At 39.4% G+C, this 27,561-nt stretch overlaps 1 protein-coding gene across 1 annotated transcript in view; it reads right to left on the bottom strand.

Annotated features, from left to right (window-relative positions):
- LOC137083371 (A disintegrin and metalloproteinase with thrombospondin motifs 16) overlaps positions 1-27,561 on the bottom strand; it is a 121,656-nt gene that overhangs the window by 47,650 nt on the left and 46,445 nt on the right. Inside the window, exons 10-15 of the mRNA XM_067449264.1 lie at positions 23,185-23,338; positions 13,294-13,389; positions 8,462-8,610; positions 6,349-6,521; positions 4,392-4,522; positions 1,453-1,576 (exon numbers count right to left, since the gene is read on the bottom strand). Coding sequence (XP_067305365.1) covers positions 1,453-1,576; positions 4,392-4,522; positions 6,349-6,521; positions 8,462-8,610; positions 13,294-13,389; positions 23,185-23,338 — 827 coding nt within the window. The remainder of the gene's footprint in view (positions 1-1,452; positions 1,577-4,391; positions 4,523-6,348; positions 6,522-8,461; positions 8,611-13,293; positions 13,390-23,184; positions 23,339-27,561) is intronic.

Here is a 27,561-nt window from a genome sequence, read left to right as displayed (position 1 = left end):
TCAGCTGGCATACTTAAGGTATAGTTCGGGGAACACGCCTATAAATGGTATACCTTTAGAGTCTTCGTAACACGCTAAAGCCTAGTTCAGACTGCACGATTTTGAAACTCGTCGGGTCACTGCTCTTTTCACACTGCATGACTATCTGGGGTATCATTCAGTCACTGCTGTGTTCACACTGCACGATGGTTTGACGACAGAGGAGTTCACACTGCATGTGACAACTCTCTCTCTCCAGTGCGCAAACTACGTTTCCCAAACACGTGTGATGTGACAAGTAAACAACGCGAGGTCACATGTGCGTCAGACCGGAGTTCTCACGCAAGACTTGGAATTGTTATTAAACGATAAACTGCACAAAGTTTGCTTCAAATTGTATGTGCGCACTGATTTGTGGAGAAAAAGAAAAAAGATTATGGCGGAAGAAATTGTTGGAGAGACAGGATTGTGTTCTGCAAAGAGAGTTTGAGGTAAATAAACAATTTTGTAATGTGCTGCTGCTGTGGCTGGATGTGCAAATGTTTGGCCTTTGTTTCTGTTTGATAGAATTGGAAATATTTGGAATAATTGGAAAAATTTGAAAGAATTGGAATATCTATTAAAAATACCGATATTTTGCTCTATAACTCCTCCCTGAACCTCCCGCAGCCCTGTATCTCACTCTTTCATTGGCTGTCGGTCATCACCGATGAAGTTTTCAGTCAGAACGCAGTTCACACAGCAGGAGTTTCAATCGCCGACAGGTCCAGATAGTTAGCATGCCAAATATTTAATGGGCGTCAACGACTCATCGGCGATTCTCTCTGATCTTGTCTTTGATCATTCACACTGCGTGATTGTCACTTGCGTGCACGAGCACCGATTTGCCTATGATCTCGGGCATTTGTCGGCTATTTCACAAAACCTGTCGGTGACTTAAAATCGGGGCAAAAATCGGGCAGTGTGAACTAGCCTTAAGAGACAGTGTTATCGGGAAACCCACCCCTGCTTGGTTCCTGTGTCTATGAAGCCCCTCCTTCTGAAAAGTGCAATGTGCTCTGATTGGTTGGCTGGACCAGTGTGCTGTGATTGGTTTACCGCGTAGAGGGTGCTTGGGAAATGTCCCGCCCCTTACCATAACCTTGTTTTAAAGTTTTAACACACTACTAATGCAAATCAACCAGGCCCTGGCCCTTTTAACTTTTTTCATATGCATTGGCTGGGAATTATTAAGGAAAGAGGAATATTCTGATTTGTTCGCTCCCAAAAGAAAGCTAAATTCTAAATGGAGGTTTTTCAGGGAGTTCGGGAACAGTTCACAAACTTTGCAGACCTTTTTCCATGCTCAAACAGCAATATTACACCAAAGAAAGTTGAAAATGTAAAAAAAAGCATAATAGATACATTTTCCCAGCCCTAGTAAGGATGCTGTTTATACAGACTACACAGATTGTACAGAATAAAAACACGTACGGCTCATATAATGTTGTTTGGTGTATTGTCCTTTGTAGATCTTGCAGGTGGAGTTGTTGCCCTTGCAGATGCCACACAAATCCGGCACAGCATTGGATCCTAGCACCCTGTCACAGCCCACTCTCTGGAAAACACAAATCATGACCTCTCAGAAAGCACTGAAGATGAAATACAGCACTCCAAATTACAACATTTTAGTGTAACCAGGCTAAAAGTCACAGGAAGTGCCTCCATGACAATGTGATTGGCTGTTTATATTGTCAGTGTGATAATGTCCACATATACTGTAGTCCAAAAATCAGCCTGGGGTGCATTTTCTGTTTCTGTTTCTGTTCTGTTGTTCCCAACATAGTTCAACAATTTGTTGTTTCCTGAAACCATAGTTCCAGCAAACATTTGCAAAAAGCATTGCATATTTACATGTTTAGAACAGCTCTCAACCATGCACTTGGGCACAATAAGCAAGCTAACGTGCAGTGCATTGTATATCATTCATTCAATTTGAATATACACAGATCTGGCATAACATTATGACTAATATTGTGTTGATCCCCTTTTGCTGCCAAAATAGCCCTGAGCCGTCAGGACTCCACTAGACCCCTGAAGGTGTGGTGTGGCATCTGGCACCAATATGTTAGCACCATATCCTTTAAGTCCTGTAAGTTGTGAGGTGGGGCCTCCATTGATCGGATTTGTTTGTTCAGCACATCCCACAGATGCTCGACTGGATTGAGATCTGGGGAATTTGGAGGCCAAGTCCACACCTCAAACTCGCTGCTGTGCTCCTCAGACCATTTCTGAACCATTTTTACTTTGTGGCAGGGCGCATTAGCCTGCTGAAAGAGGCCACAGCCACCAGGAAATACCGTTTCCATGAAAGAGTGTACATGTTCTGCAACAATGCTTAGGCAGGTGATACGTGTCAACACAACATCCACATGGATGGCAGGACCCAAGGCTGGACAGGGGTCAGCATGGGCACCCTGAATGTTCTGTGGTTATGCAGCCCCATACACAACAAACTGTGATGCACTGTGTATTCTGACACCTTTCTATAAGAACCAGCATTAACTTCTTGAGCAATTTGAGCTACAGTAACTCATCTGTTTGATCGGATCACACGGGCCAGCCTTCGGTCCCCACGTGCATCAATGAGCTTTGGCCGCCCATAACCCTGTCTCCGGTTCACCACTGTCCCTTCCTTGGGAGCACTTTCGATTGATACTGACCAATGCAGACCGGGAACTCCCCAAAAGAGCTGCATTGCGGCTAGTCGTCTAGCCATCAGAGTTTAGTCCTTGTCAAACTTGCTGAAATCCTTACGCTTGCCCATTTTTCCTGCTTCTAACACATCAGCTTTGAGGACAAAATGTCCACTTTCTGCCTAACATATCCCACCCATTAAAAGGTGCCGTGATTAAGAGATAATCAGTGTTATTCACTTGTTAATGTTATGTCTGATTGGCGTATATGTTTCAGTCTATATATTTTAGCATCACCGATGAACAGTGTTTTTGAGGAGTGCGTATGTGCATAAATGCGTAAAGGAACCCCAGAGTAGGCTATGACATCAGAGGGAACCCACAATGAAACAAACATTAAAGGAAAATGACATGGAAAAAAACCAATGAAGTCATCAGGTGCAATGTGTGTTACAGAAAGACCAAGTGCTATAGATTAATCTGAATTAGTTATTACTCTACCTGCGTGTGATGTCATTATTAACAGTCCTATATTGTTGAACCAATGAGGTTCACTGAAGTGCAACCATGTTACTACGGCTTTTGGAGTAGTTTTTTCAAGCGATGCATTGTAATATGGTAGTTAATCAGCATGTTTGTTGATTGGAAAATGCACCCCTGAATGCATTAAGCTATGTAAATTAGTGGATTAATTATTAAAAAACACACACCAACTCAGATATCAGCCCGTTCTCAAATTTGCAGCAATTACACATTTTGTGAGAATACAGGTTTATCAGAAACACGTTTAGATGTAAACATGTTGTATTAATAAAGATGTAGAAGATGTCTCAAACGGCACATATAATATAAAGAAACATAATAGTGTTTAAGACATAAACTCAAACAAATGATCAAATGCTCTCTGCTAAACAGTTCTCTTGTATCCTCATATGCAGTGTGTAAAAATATTCTTTCTGTAATGTTTTCAGTGCAAACTATTTATGTCATCGACTCATGTATAATCTAAAACATGAAATGACAAATGACTAAGCTTATTCATAATTACTGCTTATTTAAACTGAATAAACTGAACTACAATTGTTCTGGTCCACTGCAACGTGTCACTATTTCATACTACCCCAATTTCTCTTTTAATATAACAGCAGATCTGAAAGGTTGTCACTGAAATGCAGACGCTGAAGTCAGATTTAATGGAAAATAATTGCAGTTGGCTCACTCGCAGCAAACATGCAAACACGCAATATGAAACTGATGTGTTCTGGAGGAGAGTCTCTCCAGAAAGACATTTTCTTTCTTTTTTTCAGTTCTCTGAACTAAACTGAGATGAAATGCATTTGGTCGATCTGCCTCAACAGGGATTTCCACAGCAGGAGAAAACATAAAACCAAGTACTGAGAATTCACTACAGATGATCCCTCTTAAAAATCTCTGGCTCTAATGATAACACAAACTGTGTCAGTAGTCCGTTATCAAAGACCCCCCCCCCCCCCCCAAATAGGGATGGTTTTATTATAGTAGTCATGTATTGCAATTCAGAACTAATCACCGGATAGAGAATAGAACAAGCCTGAGTGAAGAACTCACCACAGCTGAGAGTTACTCTACTAACACATTACTCAATTACTTGCAAGCGACTAGACTAAGGCCAGACAGTATCTAAAGTTATATCAACAGAGACAATTAGTAAAGACTGCACAGTATCACAAATTCCAAATTGTAAATATTGTACATTACCTCACAAAGTCCATCAATGCAGACATCTGTGCTGTCCTGTGTGCAGAGCGTCCCATCCCTGACTTTACTGGAGAGGGCGAAGAAGAAGTCGTAACCTTCAGCGAAGCAGTACAGCTTACACACGTCTTGATCTGGAACAACACATTTACGCACACACACACACATGCACACGCACGTTGGGTTTTCATGTTTTATGGGGACATTCCACAGACATAATGACCTTTGTATTGTACAAACTGCATATTCTATAACCCTACACTAACCCTATCCCTAAAACTAACCATCACAGAAAACATTCTATTTTTGAGAGAGAGAGAGAGAGAGAGAGAGAAAAAGATGTCCCACAAGGTCAAACTTTACGGGCAATATTTGTGGGGAAATTTGGTCACCAAAATGTAGGGAATACCAGGACACACATGCATGCACGCACGCACACACGCATGTATGCTCACACACTCACACACACACTCACACTCACACTCACACACACACTCACACTCACACTCACACTCACACTCACACACACACTCACACACTCGCACTCGCACTCGCACACGCACACGCACGCACGCACGCACGCACGCACGCACGCACGCACGCACGCACGCACGCACGCACGCACGCACGCACGCACGCACGCACGCACACACACACACACACACACACACACACACACACACACACACACACACACACACACACACACACACACACACACACACACACACACACAGGAATATCAGGAATATCAGACATAGATATTGAACACAAATGTCCAAGGTCTGAGATCTCAGCAAATCTCATGTACATTTAGAGCATCAGTTTCCTTTCAGGAATCTAAAATGAAGCTAACCAGTGGTCGCCACCCCCAAAATTCAAAGTATTCACCCCTCGTGGATAGTTTCATTCTCTGACATTATGAAATTATAACATATATAATAACCACCTTAACTTATAGCATTTCATCCTGCTTGGTTTGCATAGCCTAATCAATCACACTAGGAATTTAACTTTGAAATCACACAAAAATACATTAACCAGGTACAACTATGTTGGTTTCAAATCCATCTGTGTTCAATTGTCTGAAAGCACACCAAATATCACTGACTCGGTAAGTCTCACAACTAATGAAGCCCAAGGAACTTCGAGATGAAGTTGGAAAACAGATGGAAATTATTATAGAGTGACTGAAAAAGCTCTGAATCTTCCTAAAGGCACTACGCACACTGTCATGATAACCTGGGAAATACCTGGGCAATAAGAAGCCCCATTCACAGTTTAAACTCTAGCACTAAATTAAAAAAACGTAGTTAATAAATGTGGTTTCAGACTGAACAGAAATTAGTAACATTTCCTAAGCAGCTAAGTCATCAAGAATGGACGAGATGGCAGCATCATGCATTGGGAGTGTTTTTGGGAGGAACTGAAAAGCTTGTTGCCATTTAGGAAAACATAGATGGAGCCCAAATATCTGCATTATGTGTCTTTTCAGCACAACAATGACCCAAAGCACATGGAAAAACGATGAAATGGCTTAAAATACGTCAGATCTGTGGTAGAATCTGAACCAACTTTCTCCACCTCAAGATACATTGTAGAGATTTTATTCGTACCTGCAAGATGCATGACTGTAATAATTTCTAATGGACCATGTAGAAAGTAATGACTTTGGGGGGTGAGAGCGTATTTCGCTCCAGAGATATTAATGTTCTTTCTGGTGCGTAAATGTGTTGAATTTATTGCGTGGTGGAAGGACGTCACATCTAGTTACATTTTGGAGGAGTAACTGGAACAAAATGTGAAAAATTCAAGGGGGCGAATATCACATGAACATCTGAACATACTTCATTTCATTCTAACTTCATAAATAATGTTTTCATCCAGAATTATGTCAAATGCATCGGCTCATTTCTTTTATACATTCCATCAACCAATAAAAATACATGTTTAGACCAACCGTCCACACGTGTGTAGGGTTTCCACTTGTAGTACCATCCGCGGAAGGGCTTGCTGTTGAACTCGGCACACTGAGCTGTCCTGAAGTCCACGGCGTTCTGAGGACAGTCAGCCGTGTTACACAGTTTATAAGAGCGAGACGAGCCCTCGCAAAACCTGCCGCCATACATTGGCCTGAGAGAGAAGAACAGACAGGGAAAAAAATGTTCATAAGACAGAACTAGGAAGAGACATCCTGATTTAGTGACGGGCTTTTAGAGCTGACAGCAACTTCATCATTCATGGTTGCCAAGTGGATGTAATGTTTGTTGTAGTAATGAGATGCATTGCCAGTAAAATTAAGATGTCATTCTACATTGACAAGGAATCAGTTTTCTTGACGCTTAAAATGCATTTCTGCAGAGGGATGTTTTTTTTATATAAAGTGAAGCAGTGCATAAAGCAACATATCATGAACAAGATGAACAATTATCAGTGCAAGAATCAAACCCACTTGCAACGCCAGCAATTATCCATGCAGGAGTGCTTATTATTATATTCCTGCTAGTGGGAAATGAAAATTCATATTTCATATATACAACTTATTTCATAAGAGATGGATCAAACAGATCCCACTGTCTCCAATTCTGCTGAAACTCTGTCTCCAATTCTGTTGTTTCTGAGTTTCATGAAATCTAAGGCTCTGGAGATTGGCTGATACTGTGCAGTGGTTCTATGAGCAAAGATAAGAGAAATTAAAGCTGGTACATCTGAAGAGTTCTGTAAGTTTCTATAAGGCAGATAATGCAGCATTCCCTTGTCTCTCATTGGAATGAGATCCATGCTCACAGCTCGCAGAGCTTGTTGTCCAGAGACTGAACATTTGCCAGTAAAATACTAGGAAGCGGGGGTCGATTTGCGCGACGTCTTACTCTGACGCCTGCTCTTCTTCACCTTTTCCGGCTGCGTTTTCGCGATCGGGCTGCCCAGACAAAAGGCTCCGCTGGCTTTTTTTGTAAACAGCGGGTCGTCATTGAAGAATTTAAAGTCCGGTTTTCAGTTTGATATTGTTGAATCAATGTTCGAAAGTGACTGTATTTCGTACACAATAAGGCAGACAAAATCCATGACAAAAAAAACATAACTATGAACAGAACAAACAAAAAAACTACAATGTTGTGACGGAGCTCACAACGCAGCAGCCATACTCGGCGCCATCTTGTTGGTAAGTACGCCAATTTGTACAGTGTCCCAACTTTTTTTTTGTATTTGATACACAAACTAGCTAGCTAGCTTTTCTTTTCATTCAAAGTTGCAAAATTAACATATGCGCATAATTGGAATATCGTATAAAACATTTGCAAATAAAGCAGTTTTTCCATCAAGTGAGTCGAAAAGAACAAAATTGTCATACAATTGTTCAACTGCCGCTAAATATAATTAAGAAACATTGAAGAAGCCACTGTGTATAATCTTTTTATAGATAATAAATGACTTGCAAAAAATGCTTTATCTTGCTTTCAGAGGCAGATGCCTGCTGTTTGGGAATGCTTTGGTATAATTGTCCCTCGGTACAATTGATTGGTATAATTCCCTCCCAGAACTGCACTTATATGACCATAAATGCAGTTCTGGGAGGGAATTATTCAAATCAACTTTGGCGACAGACTTTGCTCAGACATTTCAGAACAACCAAAAAAAAGAAAAATTCAGATGCTTTGCAAAAAGATTGGTCCGCTGGTTAGTCCAGTTATGAGTATGACGTCCCATCGCACACGTGATTTTATTTTTATGCAAATTAAGGAATTTATTCGGTTATTGTGTTTCTGTTGTAATTCATGCACGTTTTCTTATCAGATAAAAAAAAAGCGCCTTTTTTCAACCAATTCAAACTTTATGACATTTCCAACCAGCAGCTTTTAATGTAATATCCTAAAATGTGGATACAAATGAATGGAAACATTGCTACTGTGAAATTGTGCATTGTTTTGTTTTGTTTAAAATCCTGTTGTGTATGTTTTTCATGCCAAAATGTTAAACTTGTTTATGAACAAGCCTTTAGTGGAACCCCTCTCACTGGAACCCCTCTCACGTTTGTTGTCTGATACTTCACACGACTGCAGGTCTGAATGTACCTGGGGTTGCTGCAGTGTCTCTCTCTGTAGGTCACTCCACTCTCACAGGTTCTTGAGCAGCTGGACCACCCAGACCAGGATGACCACTGACCGTTCACTGGCTTAGGACCTTCATCACCTTGCTTTACACACTGACCACGACGGCACCACTGCAAACAACACACAGAAACACATACATCAGTCTGAGCAATCATGGTCTTTAAATTCCATCATCGTTCTCACACTTATGTTGTTCCAAACCTGTGTGTCACATAGAGTTGAGGAAGCTGAAGGAGATGAAGATACTTTAACTCAATAAAATAGACAGGGTAATCCAAAGAAAAGAAAATCCAAACAGCGATGGAACAGCCCACACACATATGGTAAGACAGAGACCAAGAAAACGGACTAAAACCTGAAGAGAAGATAATGCACAACATATAATCCTGACATTACTCCCCCAAAGATGCATCCTGACAGCATAATAAACAATATCCTAAAGAGGAGGGAGGATGGGGGCTCTGGAGGTGGGTGCAGAGCTGACAGATGGGACAACCAAAGAAGAGGGATGAGCCAGGGAAAATACCACAGTGGGAGCAGCCATTGAGTTTCCCCAAACAGTTATATCAGGCTGAGGGCCCATAGAGTAGGGAGTAGCCATGGTGGAGCCTTGGTGTAGGCTCCAGGTGTAACCGGGGGGATGACTGACAGAGGCGGAGCAGGAAACCAAGTCAAAAATAAAAAGACTGGGTGACACCTCAGGACCCAGAGACCAAGGCACAGGTATGGAGAAGAGCAGCTGAGGTGGAGCCAGGGTGCTGGATGGGTGAGGCGAAGCCCTTGCAACTGAGGACTGAGGTGGAGCCAGAGGGATGGATGAGCTTGATGGAGCCGAAGGGGTGGAGAGACGAGGCACAGCTAAATGACTGGAGGTTTGTGGTGCAGGCTTAGCAATGACTGACCAAAGTGGAGCAAGAGGGACTAAGGAGCCCGGTGGAGGTGTGAGGAAGCTGGTCTCAGATGGAAATAAGGGGGCGAGGAGCAAAGGTGGAGCCAACTGGTCAATGGGCTGAAGTGGGGTTACAGGCTCGGCTGCCCAAGGGAGATACAGGGAATCCTCGCCAAGGCGGAGATGAAGACTGGAAAATCCAAGGCAGATCAGTGGAGCCGAGGAACTGAAGGGAGCCAGCGGAGATGGGGTCGAGGGACTGGAAGGCTAAGGCAGAGGAGGCGGGAGAGGGAGGCTGGGTGGGTCCATCCGCGACAAAGGAGACCTGGAGCTGGCCGACATAGGAGATTTGGAGCTGGGCAGGACCAGCGGTGATGAAGGATTTTGGAGGTTGAAAGGAATCATTGGGTTAGGCAATAGACTTGGACTGGTGAGTTTATTAATCCATACGGGACTGAGAGCAACAAACAGCTTACACACAAGACAGAGACAAAGAAAACCCATGACTTAGAAGACAATTTAACTAAACAAAATTCTGACAGTATGAACCAAAAGGTGATTTATTAAAGGATATAATTTCTGCTCTTTTCCATATAATAAGCATACATTTTCAAAATGACAAAACAAGCACGATAAAACGATCATAAAAATTGTTCATATGATGCATTAAGTATATTTAACTGTATTGTGAGGAATAGTCTGATAACTGATTACAAATACGTTAGATCCTGTCGGTCTCACAAGTCTCTTGATTGCATTGATATGCATTTGGTATTGCAACATTCATCAACCATCTTTACATACTTGTAACGAGAAGCACTTATAAAGAAAAGAGAATCTTTAAAGTTTGAAACGAAGAAATTCAATCATAAGACAGCCATACATACAAATATTTTTTATTTTACTGTGAAATATTACAATAGTAATTTTCCAAATTTGCTTTCATTTAGTATCATCTATATTTAAATGGAATATTTGAATTAATTCATTCATTCATTGCTTGCTCACTTGCCATACTGATATATAATCACAATATTTTTGAATAAATCATGCAGCCCTAAATGGAATATTGTGCATATTATGAGTCACACATTATGATTTTCTTTGTGGAAGTTTTATAAAAGTTTAGAACAAAACAAGGCTGAGTAAATTATTGTTTGAATGGCCCAGCTTCACAGATTCATTTTAATTCCCGTCAGGCACCATTCCATCTAATTCAACTCTGTGTGAGAGGTTAAAGACTGAATGAATGATAGTCCCAGTCCAGTGCTCTTCACACCCTCTGTGTAACTGAAACTCATGGGATGGAGCTGATATTTCCTGCAAGCAGATTGTCAGGATTCCTAGAGGAGGTTGTCATCATCAGTGCTGTGTACCGTCACTGGCTCTCACTCAGATTAAACTGTCGTGTTTAATATATCACAAACCGAACACCTCCAAGAGCCCCGAAGAACACATGTTAAAGACATCTCAGACCACCAGCGAACGCCTCCGTATCAGCCAGAGATGACACGCGCTGGAACAAGAGAGTGTCTTTGTAAGAGAAGTGCTCTTGTTCCTGCACCCCAGGATGGGTCTGTAATTACCCTAATGCCCCATACATACTTCAGCAACGTAAGTTAGTAAAGAGATGGCCCAGGAGGTCAGCCCAGGCCCACATGAGCTCATTAAACCCAATCTGCTGTGAAGGGCCTGAATCAGTGGAAAGGCATCCTAAGGGACGACGAGAGAGGGAGGAGAGCGATGACGAATACTCTATCTAACAGTTAACACTGACTAGCACAGCAGAGATCTGTTGCTCTGTTTATTTGTGCGGTTGGTGTATCTGACACTTTTCTGAAGTTTATAACTGCCAAAGTTCTATTGTTAAACCTGATCCATCACACATCAGCTTGAAATCCGATTAAAGCATTTGGGTGAGTTGAGAAGAACTGGGAACATGCACATTCAATAATTTGAGCCAATTTTTCTTGTGAAAAAGAAGTGCACTTTAACATACTTTATAAAAGAGTACTTATCATGGAAATAATATATTTTTTTTCAAAGGATATACTTAAGTTCAAACTTAATGTAATGATTTCAGGCTTTGTAATTCTGACTTTTCCCCTCACAATTACGAGTTTATATCTCGCAATTCTCGTTATTTTTTCTCGCAATTCTGACTATAATTTTTATAATTATAATATAAACAATTTTTCACAATTTTTTATATTAAATTCTGACTTTATATCACACAATTCGGATTTAATATCACTGAATTCTGACTTTATATCACTAATTTCTGACTTTATATCACAAAATTCCGATGTTATATCACTAATTTCTGACTTTATATCACAAAATTCCGATCTTATATCCCTAATTTCTGACTATATATCACTAAATTCTCATTTTATATCACTCCATTCTGACTTTATAGCTTTATATCTCGGATTTCTGAGGAAAAATGTCAGAATTGTTAGATAAAAAGTTATCTTTTAAATAGTTTTATTCTGTGGCAGAAACAAGCTTCCATAGTCAGAATTGTGAGTTTATAACTAAGTTTATACCAGACTTTATAACGCAATTATGATATATACTCACAATTGCAAAAAAAATAAAAAATAAAAAATTCCCTCATAATTTGACTTTATAACTCACAATTGAGAGTTTATATCTCACAATTCTGACAAAAGAAGTCCGAACTGAGTGATACAGAGACAGAATTGCGAGTTATTAAGTCAGAATTGCGAGATATAAACTTGCAACTGCACGAAAACTTAAAATTCTGACTTTACATCACACAATTCTGACTTTATAGCTCGCAATTGCAAGTTTATATCTCACAATTGTAAGATAAGAAGTTGCAATTATCTTTTAAATTCTGTGGCGGAAACAAGCTTCCATAGTTCATCCACAAATTCAAATGTTGTCACTTACTCTCCCTCAAGTTGTTCCAAACCAAGTTCCTTTCTTCTGTTGATATTTTATTTGACTGTTTTTATATTTTAAAGAATGTTGCTAATTAATCAGTTGACGGTTACCATTAAGTTAACCACTGATTTCCAATAAAATAAAAAAAAAAAAAAAACAATACCTAGGAAGTCAATGGATACTGTCAACTGTCTGGTTACCAACATTCTTTAAAATCTTGTGTTGTATCTTGTGTTGCTATTTTATTTTACTTATTGTGTCGTACAGAAGAAAGAAACTCATACAGGTTTGGAACAACTTGAGGGAGAGTAAGTGAAGGCAATTTTAATTTTTGGTTGAACTACCCGTTTATTAACAACATTAACCTCCCCCTCCGAAACGACATCTGTTCTCTATATGATGTATGTTTTTATGGAGGGTGCGACTAAATATCCTCCAAAACTGGGCAAAATCAAGTCCTGTCCTACATTTTTTTTCTTCTCCCAGAAGCCATTTCACTCTAATATACATCACAATAGGCAATAAAAGACTATCGCAGCTTTCGTATTAATACAGTAAAAAGCACTTATTTTTCACAAGGGTTTCCCCTGCCCTGTGGAACTTAACCTTTTTCTAGTACACAGAGTTCTCATTTAAAGCTCTTAAGCTTCTCTTGTGAAACATCACTGTCACTATTTTGTTTTCGTGACTCTCAGCACAAATTGTTCACTCATTCAATCCGCTGGCATTTACGCCAGCCTCTCTCTGCTCGGCCTCCCTGGAAACACTCATTTAAGACACTAGACATCTGTTAAAAACCCATCTGAAAGAACAACTAAATGTTTTCTCCCCCGCAGGGATAATGTCACAGGCTGAATAACCAGAGAGGATGTTAATGATTAAACCCTTTCAATGACAAGAAACAGACCATTTGGCTTTTTCTTTTGTGCCACTCGAGCTGTGTAACTTGATTTCTTTTTAAGGTGATTGCACTTCTGTGATTGTGACTCACCATCTCTGGACCGCAGGCAGAGCCCTCGGCAGCCGGCATGAACTTGGTCTCACATTTTCTTCCGACCCGATGGCACCACAGGGCTTTGCAGATATCCTGGGTGACACACATTAAAAAGACGTGTTGATATGAATGCATTAAAGATTGACCTGTTGTTGTGACAGAAGTCTGAGCGATAGTTATACTGAACAAATTAAGGATTATAACACATTACGCAATGGATAGATGCTCTTCACAAGCTGTATGAGTCCAAACGGCAGTTACAGAATAACGACATTGTTTATGATCTCTGGATATAATAATGACCTGTCTGGTTTGTTTTAGCTTTAGTGTCACATGCCATACACTCTGTATGTGGGCAACTAACATAACTTTTTTAGGTTACACTTTATTTCTATATTCCACTTTAGACTTTGCAGCTTTTCAGCAGCTTTGAAACTACATGTCGACTAACTCTTATTAGTGTAAGTAGACTGTTTGGTTAAGTTTAGGCTTTAACACTTTAGGAAGTAACACTTTTATTTCCCTTTAACTTCTAATTTACTTACTTACTAAAAAACTTGTAAAATCTTGAAAATTCTAAAAATGTCTAACCATTAAAACCATGTTACAGTTAATTTGTTATTTATGAGATTTTGTAATGTCTTTAGGGTGCTGTTCTAAATCCTGCTATTACCATCACACCAGACACTTAGAGAACAATTGAGTTTATACTTGGTTATTATCATATAGATGAGAAGTGACAGGAGAGAACATCTGTTGCCAGATGTTGAACAGAGCTCTTCAAACAGAAATGTTTTTATTTTACACCATGATATGATGGTATGTTTATTAAAACTGGGGAGTATTGGAAAATTCACCAGACACCTTCAGACTCTGTTTACACCTGGAGTTAAGATGTATTTTGGTTTATCTGATCACATGTGGATGACACTAAATACAGGTGTAAACAGGGTATTGTTCAATTTTGACCACTTTCCAGAGGTAGTCAAAAACTCATTTGACCGGACTGCTTTCGTAGTGTAAACGCTCATGTGGTCGAATGTGTTCGAACAGTCACAAAAGACCACCTACTCTTCATTTACTGACCTGATCTGTAAACATTATGGGAAATGCGCTAGCCAGACGGGATGTAAACTTTGTCAGATAGAGACGGAAAAACGTACCAAGCACAATGTTCTCTCAACATTCCTGATTTCTAACACACACTGTCTGTCATAGCAGAAACCAAAGCTGCCGCTCTCCATATGTTTTTCCATCGTCTCTGGTCGCGTTCATATATAAATTGTGCAAGCTTATTTTGTCAATTACATAACCCATACATTTACCTGCCCATAGACCCTCCCCTTAACCCCTTAACTGTCACCGTCCCACATGTGGGACGCTTGGCACTCTTTTTTTTGATGGCTTTTTTCGTGTCCTATATTTTAGTAATCATCATAAATTAGGTATTGAAAGCTTACAAACTCAAAATTCATCCTGGGAAAACCATTTTGAAATCAGATGTTGCTTTACCATGGAAACAATGCTCAAATTTCTTCTAGCAGGCTCCTCCCCCAGTGGGCATTGTCATGTTTCATATTACAACATTTATTTAAACGCTTTATAATCAAAAAATTTTCTAATTTTGACAAAACACATATCGTCAGAAAGGTCAGAGTCTCAAGGTTCCATATTTGGTGATTGTTTTGTGATGGGAGTGATATTTGGACAGAAATGAAACAAAAAAATGCATAAAAAATCAATTAAAAAAAATCAATGGAATGTGGATTACACCCAGCAGTTATTTTTGGTACTGCGCCGAAACAAAATCTCATGGGAACTTCAATTTTTGTGATATCAACTTCAAATTTGGAACACAACTTGGTTAGACACATGGCTTTGATTATATTACTGTATAGTAAAACATGTTTTGTAAAATATATATTCTATATAAAATAAAAAAATATTTAGTAATGTATTTTTCATTTTCAGTTAATTTAAACTTCTATTACTTTTTATACTTTCATATTTTGAATTGCTGTCACTTCAACAATAATCTGCTGAGTGTTTTCTTTAAAACAAGACCAAACTGAGGTTTATATTCCTGTGCATTCTTGAATTACAGCCTTTTGAGTTTAGATGTGCATTTTCGTGTCTATTTTCAAAAAGTGGGGACATACGTGGTTGATGGTGGACAAAAGAGACATATTAAAACACTAGGCAATAATACCTAAATAATAATACAAGTATGTGTTTCCCCATCTACTTGTGATCAGATTGACCAAAACGCATCTTAATACCAGGTGTAAACAGGGCCTAAATGTGTTTTACTGTTCCAGATATCTAGATCTTCCACTCATTCATTTGCTCTCTGAAACGAGTAAGAAACGGCTGTACGTTTTATACGTATTATTCACATCTGGATTATTGTATCATATTTTGACAATGGGAGCACAGATGGGAGGAATTGAAGGCAGTTTGCCAGAGTTATCACAGAAGTCCCAGCACAAGTTCTGCAGCTGTGTGTTAAAGCGAGACCTCCTCAAATCCGTCCCGTTGTTCCTGCTGAGCTTGAACATCTCAGTCCTATCACAGCTCTGACTGCCAGAGAATATGAAGAGAATATGAAGATGCTAATTCAAGGTGAAAGCAATGGGAGCTGAGGATGACGGAACAGCTTTGCTTGAAGAGCATCAACAGAACAATTTCTATCCCGTTCAGTGATATGAAATGAGCAGACCCCTCTTAGTGCTTGGTTTTTATAGTCCAATGTAAACTCTTGTTCCATTTCCATTTGATGTTTTCTGGGTTAATGGAACATTTTACTATCTAACAATATCATATATTTTTTTCTTTGTATGGCTATATTTACATTGTGCTTAACACAGAATAAGTGTCAAGTCAAGTCACTGGGCAAGTGTGTGAGTTCCTTTCTTCTGTTGAACACACACAAAAAAAAAGATATTTGGAAGAATGTTGGTAACCAGACAGTTGATGGCAGCCATTGACTTCCGTAGTAGGTGATGGAATACTATGCAAGTCAATATGTTCCAGTGGGCAGCCATTTGCTGTGGCGCCAGGGGAGCGACTGGGAATTAGGCGCCTTGCTCAAGGACACCTCAGTCATTTCCTCCTGGCATTCAGTATCACACTGTGACCTTTGGGTTACACGTCTGACTCTCTATCCCTTAGGCAACAACTGCCCTACTAATTACATTTGGATAACTGCCCTGTTATGAAACTTTTTTGGTAGGAATGAATCAATCACATGTGAGAAAAACACCTGTGAATACAGTAGCTCTATTATGGCAGCTGAAAACTTACATCAATGCCAGTTATTTAGTTGTATCGGCCAGCAAATCATAAAGAAAAAATCTATTTGCACATCTATGATACATGCATTTAGGGAAATTTGTTCAAAAAGTAAAATGTGTCTCTTTATCATAGTTTGATTATGCTGCATAATTAATATTGTATAGTCATCACCAGTGCCCAGTGCAGCAGACTGTATCTCATCTAATGTCTTTGACTGCATATGGCCAGTTAGGTGAGATCAGGACAATAGGAACTGAGATTCCCACTGGCGTCCCTCCAAAGTATATTTAGCTCTGCCTTTGCTTCACGAGACCGTGCAGGCCTGGAAAGAAGTCTGCCGGAGCTGCACTCTATCAGATTTCTCTACGGGGAGGTCCAATTTTAGATGTATATACTACACTACAGTGGAAAAATTATTTTAGCAAATCTCTATTGAGTTCAGACGGCCTGAATTCCTGCATCACAGAAAACGTTACAACTGATTTACAGATTTGAGCAACAGAGAAACAGAGCAAGTGCTCTCCTCTCAGGGTTGAGTATGCAGTGATGTTATGAATAATCGAGCCATCTAAACCATCCGTGCATTAGACTCCCTGGACTTAAGGATGCAGGTCAAATGTTCACAGAAAGCACACAAGTCTGTATAAACATGGGCCAATGTATTTTGTTAGTATGTAGGAATATTCCATATTGATAGTTGACAGGTGTTTTACCCCTATGTTGAATTATGCATTGCTTAAGCCCCTATCACACATCTTTACTTGTGAATTACCGGTAAATTACTGTTGAGAGATTAAGGGCCAGATTTACCAAACACTGCAGAACCCAAAAAATACGAGTGGAAAGTTCTGCGTGTGATCTACTGTCCACCCAAAAATGAAAATTTGATGTTTATCTGCTTACCCCCGGGCATCCAAGATGTAGGTGTGTTTTTTTTTCCGGTAGAACACAAACAGTAGAACACCGTTGCTTAACCCTTGTGTGGTGTTCATATTTTTGTTACTCAGCCAGTGTTCGTGGGTCTGGTGGACCCGCTGCATTTTTGGGGTTTTAATTCAACAAAATCAAAAATGTTATGTTAAAATACTCAACAGATGTTTACTTCATCCCAATTACAAGCAATATAAATAGCATATATGGTTTATATTTTCTCTTTACCTTTGTTAGATCACATTTAAGAATTGCAACCTTGTGTGGTAATGGCAGGGTTAGAAACAAAACTCACTCTATACTCTCTCACACTCACACACAATCTCTCTCACACGGACGCACACACATACACACACACACACACACACACTCATGAACACACACACACATACACACACACACCCATAACACACACATGCACGCAACCCCTCCATTGGTTCCTATGGTTCCTCTCCATAGGCATACTGGTTTTTCTAATGTACAAACTGTATAATATATCCCCCTACACTAAACCTACCCCTAAACCTACCAATCACAGAAAACTTTTGGCATTTTTTGAATTTCAAAAAACACCATTTAGTATGTTTTAGGATGAGGACACAGATATCATCATAAACCATGTTAACGTTGTAATATCCATGTCATTATACACATTTGTGTCCTCATAAACCATATACATGAACACACACACACTAACAGCAGGCCCTGACAGGAGGAGGACAGAGTAAAGGTAGACAGGACCTACAATTCCCACACTTTTATTAGCCCCGGGTCCAGTGGACCGGAACATCCTGTGTGTAATATAAATGTGTAGGGGGGTGTACAGTGTGTGGTCATTGAAAATGTGTTCTGATAAATATTCCTCACAGAAAATGAGCCAAGGCCAATGAGTCTCAGTTTGAAAAAATAATTAATCATATCATTTTTCTTTCGATAAAAAAGGAAAACGGGTCCAACAGACCCGAACACCATACAAGGGTTAAATAATGTCAATGTCAATGGGGTGTTTTCTATGAGAGCCACTATGAGAGTAAAAAAACACATACAAATCCATATTAAACCCTGTGGCTTGTGACAACACATTGATGTCTTAAGACACAGAATGATTAGTTTCTGCGAATCTCAACTAGTATTACCAGTTGACTGATTTGACTGATCCGCACCATCCGCACAGGCACTAATGAGGAATATATATATACCCCATTCAATGTTTAACATCTGTTGACCTTCTTTTTTCAGATTTAATGACTTTTCCTAACGTAATGGGGACAACCTCATAAACATAAAAATAATAATTTGTAGCATCGGTGCTCCTTGGGGTCAATTTGACCCCAGGCTCTTTTAGCTGTATAAAACATAAGAAATATAAAAATTCTACACTTTTATTTGGGTTGTTTTATTGAGGTTACTATAACATGTTATAATTTTATAAGGTTCATTATAATTTTACATATTTAATATAATATTGAAAAAATATTCAAACCTAACCTAAAGAGACTTGGAGAGAGCTCGAGGAAAGCTGGAGCTCGAGGAAAGCTCTAGAAGAGCTGGAGAGGGGTCGAAGAGACTTGGAGAGAGCTTGAAGAAAGCTGGAGCGGGCTTTAGAAGAGCTGGAGAGGGCTTGAAGAGACTTGGAGAGAGCTTGAGGAAAGCTGGAGCGGGCTCTAGAAGAGCTGGAGAGGGCTCGTGGAGACTTGGAGAGAGCTTGAGGAAAGCTGGAGCTCGAGGAAAGCTCTAGAAGAGCTGGAGAGGGGTCGAAGAGACTTGGAGCGAGCTTGAAGAAAGCTGGAGCGGGCTTTAGAAGAGCTGGAGAGGGCTCGTGGAGACTTGGAGAGAGCTTGAGGAAAGCTGGAGCGGGCTCTAGAAGAGCTGGAGAGGGCTCATTTTTCTTTCCAAATGTTAAAAATTACAAAAAATTATATTTAGAAATATAATAAAACAAATACAACACAACAAATATTTATCTATCTATCTATCTATCTATCTATCTATCTATCTATCTATCTATCTATCTATCTATCTATCTATCTATCTATCTATCTATCTATCTATCTATCTATCTATCTATCTATCTATCTATCTATCTATCTATCTATCTATCTATCTATATATATATATAAAATATATATATATATATATATATATATATATATATATATATATATATATATAATAATAATAATAATAATACATTTTATTTATAATGCACTTTATATTAAACAAAATCTCAAAGTGCTAAAATATATATATATAACTTTCTTTTTTTTTTTTATAAATATAACTTTAATATATATATATATATATTTCACATTTTAGGTCAATCAGTAAGATTTTATGGTGATTTGCAAATTTGTCCATAGTCGTGCAATGGGTATTCTGGATGTATAAGGGGTGGGGTGGTGGGGGTGAAGGGTGAAGGGTGGATATCAATTTAAAAGGCTATTTATGTAGTCAACAAAGACATAAATTAACTGAGACACAAACCTTTGTACAAAAAAAATATCATATTCTGGAGGTTTAAATTTCTGGGGTCAAATTGACCCCAGTGGGTAAAAAATGTTGTCAAATTTGAGGATAAGAGGAGCGATGAATATATGATCATGCTGGGGTTTTGACCTAATTCTACGGAAGTAAAGGCATTGGGAATACTAGATGAGATTCGTCTGATATGAAGTAAAACAAAGAAAACAAATACTGATTGTTTCGTATCTGAAGACATTAATGTGTCGCCACGAGCTGCTGTGTTTATGATGGATTTGGTTGTCTTTGTGTTTTTTACTCTCATAGTGGCTCTCATAGAAAACACCCCATTGACATGCATTATACGAACAACAGTTGGTGTTAAAAATCTTCATTTGTGTTCTACTGAAGAAACAAACACACCTACATCTTGGATGCCCTGGGGGTAAGCAGATAAACATCAAATAAAAATTTGAGGGCGAAATATCCCTTTAAAGAACACAGACGCAGCCGGATCATTTCCATAATGACCAACACAATCTACCAAGAGCAGCACAAATAGCATCTGGTTTAAGGCATGCTTTTTTGGCCGTTAAATAATGCTTCAAATACCAGTAAATTGAGAAAAGACAAGACAAGACAAATCATGTCAGATCTTTTTCCAACTTTTATGTGATGTTGAAATTAACCAAATTAACATAAGAAACGTCCCCGGTCATGACTGTAACCTTAGTTCCCTGAGAACAGGGAACGAGACGCTGCGTCAGCTGACGCTATGGGGAACTCCCCATAGCGTCAGCTGACGCAGCTCGAGTTCCCTTTCGAAAGGGAACTATTTTTTTGTAGACTTTGATTATATTTAAAGTGTGGCACATGTGTGCTGTGGTGCAGTGTGACATATCTCTCCAGGCCTCAGTAAAGTGACCGTGAGCTCTAGTTTCTGTCTCAGGTGAGGCATTACTCTCAATCACACTGTCACGCTTGATCCCTGCTCTCCCACTGAACCTGGACCAGCTTCCTCTTTCCAAATGATGACCTTGAATTCCATGATAAGAACCACACAAATGGATTCTTATCAGTTTGAAACAACTTTAACCGTAACGCAGCTCATCCTGGATCAAATCTATCAATCTCATGTTCCCGCTGAGAAAACCTGTGAAGCTGCCTTACCAGACAAAAATGTGGGGTCAGTAAGTTTTTCTTTTTCTTTTTAAAGAAATTAATACTTTTATTCAACAAGGATGCATTCAAATTATCAAAAGTGACAGTAAAATAACTTATACTGTTGAAAAATATTTATATTTCAACATTATTAATAATATAATATAATTTATATAAATACTGTTCTTTCAAACATCAATGAATCCCTTAATTTTTAAAATCAAATTACTCTAGTCTTGGTAACCATAAAGTGTCACAAGGGACAGGCTCCAGAAGGGAGCAGAATCTCTTTAAACCCCATCGTACAATTCCCAACTTTCCAGCAGAAAAAAAATATGTTCACAGCCTGATACAAATTGTGGTTTTGACCTATACGGCTAATTTTGACCTTCATGACAACTGTGTTGGGGGTGAATTTGTTTTATAACTCATTAGTTTACACTGTACTAAGTTCTGCAGAATTAAGGGCATGGTTACTTTGAGTGACAGGTGGATAGCCATTAGCCATGGCTTATCAGAATCCTATGGGTGACGTCATGGACACTACGACCATATTTTTTACAGTCTATGGTTATGACCAGTGTTCTTAACAAGCTTCATCAGCAAGACTTCCTTGACCAACTACCTTCAACTACCTTGGTTGAGCAGAAATTTGTGTTGGCGAACAGTATGTTTAATGGTGATTTTCACTGCATGTTACTGTGTACAATACCTAGTCCCTGGTACTTTTTTTAGTACCACCTTTAGTAAACAGTGCAGATCACTGTTTGGTCAGAGAGAAGTGTCACTACCCATGTCATTGGTACACCAAACTCGCTAGATTTAAATATTCAGCAACAGCCATCACAATATCATTTGTTTCCGCAACTTTTTTAAATGGCCTGCTTTAAATGACTTGCTTTAAACAACCATTGCACGCAACTTTAAAAAATAAATGGCTGTATTGTGATCAGTAACCGAGGTGGAGGTGGAAAAACTATACAGATTTATACAGATTTAGACTATACAGATTTACTATACAGTTATAATCTATAATCACATCTATAATCACTTTGAATTGGTATACTGCAGTGGAAAAGCCAAAGTAAAGCAAGCCAAGACAAGAAAAGTGGTTTAAGTAGACTAAACCAGCACCAACCTATAGTTCATAGCATATTTCTAGTTCTAAGCATGAAGCAGCATGGAACCTGAAGTGATCCTAGAAACATCCAATTTGAAAGTCAAAACTAAGGCTGTTCCTCTGATTTTGGTCACAGTAAAATGCATATGCTGCACCATTTCATACATATTTTAAAATTGTATTTTATGTGTAGTAGTTTTGTAGTTTAAATGTCCACCTCTTTAAAAGATTAAACAACAACTAGATTTTTTTTTTCTTCCAGAAGTGATTTAATCGTTAAAGGAACACTGCACTGTTTTTAGAAATAGGGCTTATTCAACTTCTTGAAAATGTGCAAATGGGCAAATGCATTTCTGCTTTATTGCATGCATTGTTTTAGTTTGGCAGGGTCGCCGCTAGCTTAGCTTAGCATAATGCATGGAATCCTATGTTGCCAGCTAGCATGTCCCGAATAAAAGTAATCCAAAAACAAAAAAAAACAAAAAACCCACCTAATTACTGGGAAGCACAGGCGAAGCACTGCTACCTGGGCGCAGAGATATCAAGTAGCAGTGCTTTGCCTGGGCTTCCCCATAATATAGTCCCAAATCAATATCTGCCTAGGAAATCGCCTAGTCTTAATCTGCATCGCTATTTTTTACTCCTTGTGAATACGCAGGCCACAAGAAGTAATTAGGTGTTTTTTTTGTTTTGTTTTTTGATCACTTTTACTCAGGACATCCTCGCTAGCAACATAGGATTCCATTCATTATGCTAAGCTAAGCTAGCGGCGACCCTGCCAAACTAAAACAATAAATGCACTGAGACAAAAATGCATTTGCCCAGATATCTAAATGCAGGAAAGAAGTTGAATAAGCCCTTTTTGTAAAAACGCTGGAGTGTTCCTTTAAAACAATGTGAAATATTGATATTAATGGCCTTGCCTTCTTGAAGTCCAGAGTGCACAGTTTAGCTTTCTCTCCAAACTGCCACTTGCATTGCGTGTCGGCGTCGTACAGCTCTCCGGGAAGTTTCTCTGGGTACTTGTACTCCTGTATGGCGCTGGGCTCGTCAGACAGACAGGTGGCCTGGGCGGTACTGAGACAGAAACATGACTGTAAAACAGCTTGACTCCGGTACAGTAGAGCTGGAAACCATGGCAACATAACAACAGTAGTTCCCTAGGCTACATTTAGAGATTTCTCTTTTCAACACATTCCCTGACTTTATCATGACGTATGTTATTCAATGCTGCCGTTATTATACAGGCCGACAGAGAGGCTCCGTGTGTAAACGATATCAAGGATCATGAGAAAGTATTTTACATTGTTTAATACCGTGTGTTTTTACACAATCAGACATACAGTGAAACCCTGAATGAGCTCTGAGTAGTTTAGCAGACGCTCTGGGACGCCCGCCTGCACAATGACGAGAGTGTGTCAGTATGTGAGTGTGCGTGGGATGTATGTTTCTACATCCCACACACACTCGCATTTTATATATATATATATATATATATATATATATATATATATATATATATATATATATATATATATATATATATATATATATATATATATATATATATATATATATATAATCCTGTACATACAATAACACATACATCCTGACAAACATACTAGGCTAATCGGCCTACAGGTGTTCAACAAAAATTGGACCTTTAAAAGAAGGGTTAAGGGATGCACGATTTGGGACAATTTTGACTTTTCTGAATGACTAGTTGACTAGTAAAAATGAGTAGTCAACTGAAATGTACATACGGATGTTGTTGCAGAACACTCCACTATAAAGTCTACTGGTAACACTTTACAACACAGGTGCACTAATATGCATTAAAGGGGTACTTCGGCACTGGGACGATTAATCTGTATTGAAACTGGGTCTTTAATGTAGTAGAAATGTGAAATTATTTTTGAATTTGGTGCCTTCTAGACTGAGAAAAGACATAAAATGTATTTTTGTCTCATGGGGGATGAAAGACAACAATTCCCAGAATGCTTTGCTGCCCTGTGAGGCCAATCCCAAACCCACCGCTACGGAATCACTTTCACTTTCCCACCACCACGTTCATCCTCATAAAATAGTCATGTGCCCCAACAATTAAAGTCATAACATAATGATACATTTGTACATCATTAGCTAATAATTAATTAAAGCAGATAACTGGAAGTTGAAATGTATGGCTTTGACCCGCTGTGGTAATTAACACATTCATTTACATTATTAGTGAATATCTGTTATTAAGGAATTAATACATTATGACACTTTAACTAATAACAATTTAAGGATTACTTAATCTATTAATCATGTAGAATCTTCATTAGTTGCTGAAGCAGTGATCATTAATAAATGGTTTAGTTCTTCATGAGTCATACATTAACTCATGATTATCTGTGTATTAGTTAAGCATGAATTAATGCATATTAGTGCAGCCGTATTGTAAAGTGTTACCAGTCTACTACATCCAGCTATTCCAGAATCCTTCTGTGTTTCCGTGGATCCTGTGAAGGGAAACCCTGTCGGGCCCTGTTTCCAATTATCTGGAGAAGGATCAATGCAGCAGCATCTGGCCCACAGAGGCAGGAATGTTAGTGTCAGATGAATCTGATTCAGTTCCTCATCACCACTCAGTTTTCCCAGTGTCACCTCTTTAAGTTTCCCCCTAGATTAAGGCGGCCGGCAGCTATAAGACAGACCTGCTCAGCCCAGACCCGGTCAGACTCCCTTTCAAGCTCTGTTTTATTAGTAAGGAGAGTGATAAAAGCGGAGGGTTGTGAAGAGGAACGACAGAGGGTTTGAAAGCAGATCAGGCTTTAGCTACTTGAAGGTCTTGCGATCTGCAGGCTGTATGTCGAAAGGCACATGGTGACGTAGGTGAGGCTGCTCATGAGGAATGAGAAACAGATGGGAGGACAGCTGACGGAGAGAGCATAGCCGTATTTATCTGCTCACGCTGCTGTTCTTGGGGCGTTGTGGGTGTGGAAAGAGAAATGAGGGATGATCATTCTGCAGTTTGTCGCCATCAGATGCCCAGACAGTCCCGGAAAAGCCGCGGTTCACAGGCAGACTCTGGGGACACTAATGCCACTGTCACACTACAGGTTTGGTACATATTGTATGAATTGGATTAACCAGGCAGTCTGGTTGGATTGATTGGTTGGTTTCTTACACTTTCGGCTTCAGGATGCGGAACTAAGTGAGATGGCAAACTTTGGGGAGTCAGCAATAAAGCACCATGATCCGATTCATTTTAATGGGGAGCTGGTGACAGACTGAATGACATGATGTGAAGGCCAAGTATGGTAGCCCATTCAAGTTAGTGAACACACATTAGGAGCAGTGAGTAGTGAACACACACTGAAAACACACACCTGGAGCGCTCAAGGGCACCTCAGTCATTTTCTGCTGATATTAAGAACCAAACTAAACTCTCCAACCATTAAGACACAAATGCCCCATGAGCAGTCTGCTATTCTGGTGACATGAGCAACAGTGACCATTTTTGATTGGATCTGCATTTTTGTAGGCCAATCCAGAAGTTAGCATCACGATGTCCGTCTTGACAAAAAACAGTGGACTATTGCAGAAAACAAGCTTTGCATCCAACAAAAGTGTATTATTCATAAGGCCGTGACACACCAAGCCAACATGCGGCAAATGTCGGACCATCATTGAGGATCTGCTCAGTTTTTGTTGTGTGTTCCACATCAATGACACAAGTCAGACCCCATCTGTGGCTTTTTGGCAAATTAAATATTGCGAGCACATGACAAAGTCAAGAGGGTGCACAGAGAAGGCTGTTCTAATTTTGTCATCATACCTGAGCATTCCAATATGCAAATATTTTCATAATGATATCGCTGTTTGGAATGAAGAAAGTGTTCAACATTCATGTTCAAATTAATAAGCAATCATAAGTGTAAGCTTTGTTTACAGTTTGTATATCCGCAGTCTTAGTTTGGTTTCCCTTTTTGAGTGGCGAATATAGACTACTGCCCCCTACAGGTATGGATAGATATGCTCTCAAGCAGGCACAGAATATACGTGCCAATTAGTCATTGGATATAGTTTTCAAAACTTCCACTCGTTTTGGCCTAAAAAAAATGTCATCCCTGAAGCAATATAAGGCAGAGTACTTGTTTTTCACCTTTGCAATCTAATGGAGTTTGATAAAAAGTACCGCTGAAAACGGACCTTCCCCAACTGCAGCTCCCGCACAAGCTAGCAGTCTTTACTGAGCAGGTTGCGTGTCCCTTGGGGTGTCAACAATAATCGATCCGACGATGCATCGCGATGCGGGACATGAACGATTCAGCATCGATTCGGCAAAGTGCCATAATCGATTATGTCACTGTTTATTTTCTGGCGGACGATAAAGTTGTGAAGTTTCAAATACTTCTGGTTTCGGGAGAATAACAACAACAACAAGGAAGATGGCTGAGGCGGAGGGAGATGACCGCGATAGACGGGTTATTAAAAACGCGCGGAAAGCGGACATATGGGCACATTTCGGATTTTATGAAGTGAATGGGAAACTAGACAAGTCTTACGCGGCGTGTTAAATCTGCCACTCTAAAATTAAGCACGTTGGCATCCTGAGTTAACTTCCACAACAACAAAAAAGTGGACATATCCCAGCCAAGAACTGACGAGTCGCTAGTGTCAACATTGCCACACAACTCTGAGAGAGCAAAGAGGATCACACATTCGGTGGCATGTTTTATAGCGAAGGATCTACGACCCTATTCTGTGGTAGAAAATGGGGGGTTTCGCCACATGCTTAAAACAATTGAGCCCCGGTATTAGCTACCGACAAGAGCTACCTTCACTGATTCCGCGCCTCCCGCATTGTACAAAGAAACCAAAGCAAAGGTAATGGAATCAATGTGTAAAGCTAAACGTGTAGCGATTACAAGTGACGCCTGGACTTCAGTCGCATTATTATTTTAATATTTGCACAGGACTTCAGGAAGTGCCCTGTCTTAGAGCTGCTATTTCACTGTGTGTAAAAAACAAAAAGCACTGAAAGCAAAAGCACTGAAAGCTGTGATTTTGATTGTTTTCTTTTTCAGGTTTGAAAATGCCATATCCAATACCCTGTACCATTTAATTTGATTTAATTACATTTGATTTAATTTGATTTAATTACATTTTATTTTATTTAATAACTTTTATGTCAAAGATACAGGAGACACATAGCAGCCAATACAATCTGCTGTTTAATATCTGCTTGTATTGCCTCATGACTGATGAAAAATTGACTTTGTGTGCAGTAGAATTTTGATGCATCGCAATGC

The sequence above is a fragment of the Pseudorasbora parva genome, chromosome 7 (genome assembly GCF_024679245.1).
Source record: "Pseudorasbora parva isolate DD20220531a chromosome 7, ASM2467924v1, whole genome shotgun sequence".
Taxonomy (NCBI): domain Eukaryota; kingdom Metazoa; phylum Chordata; class Actinopteri; order Cypriniformes; family Gobionidae; genus Pseudorasbora; species Pseudorasbora parva.
This window is presented reverse-complemented; position numbering and strand designations above follow the sequence as displayed.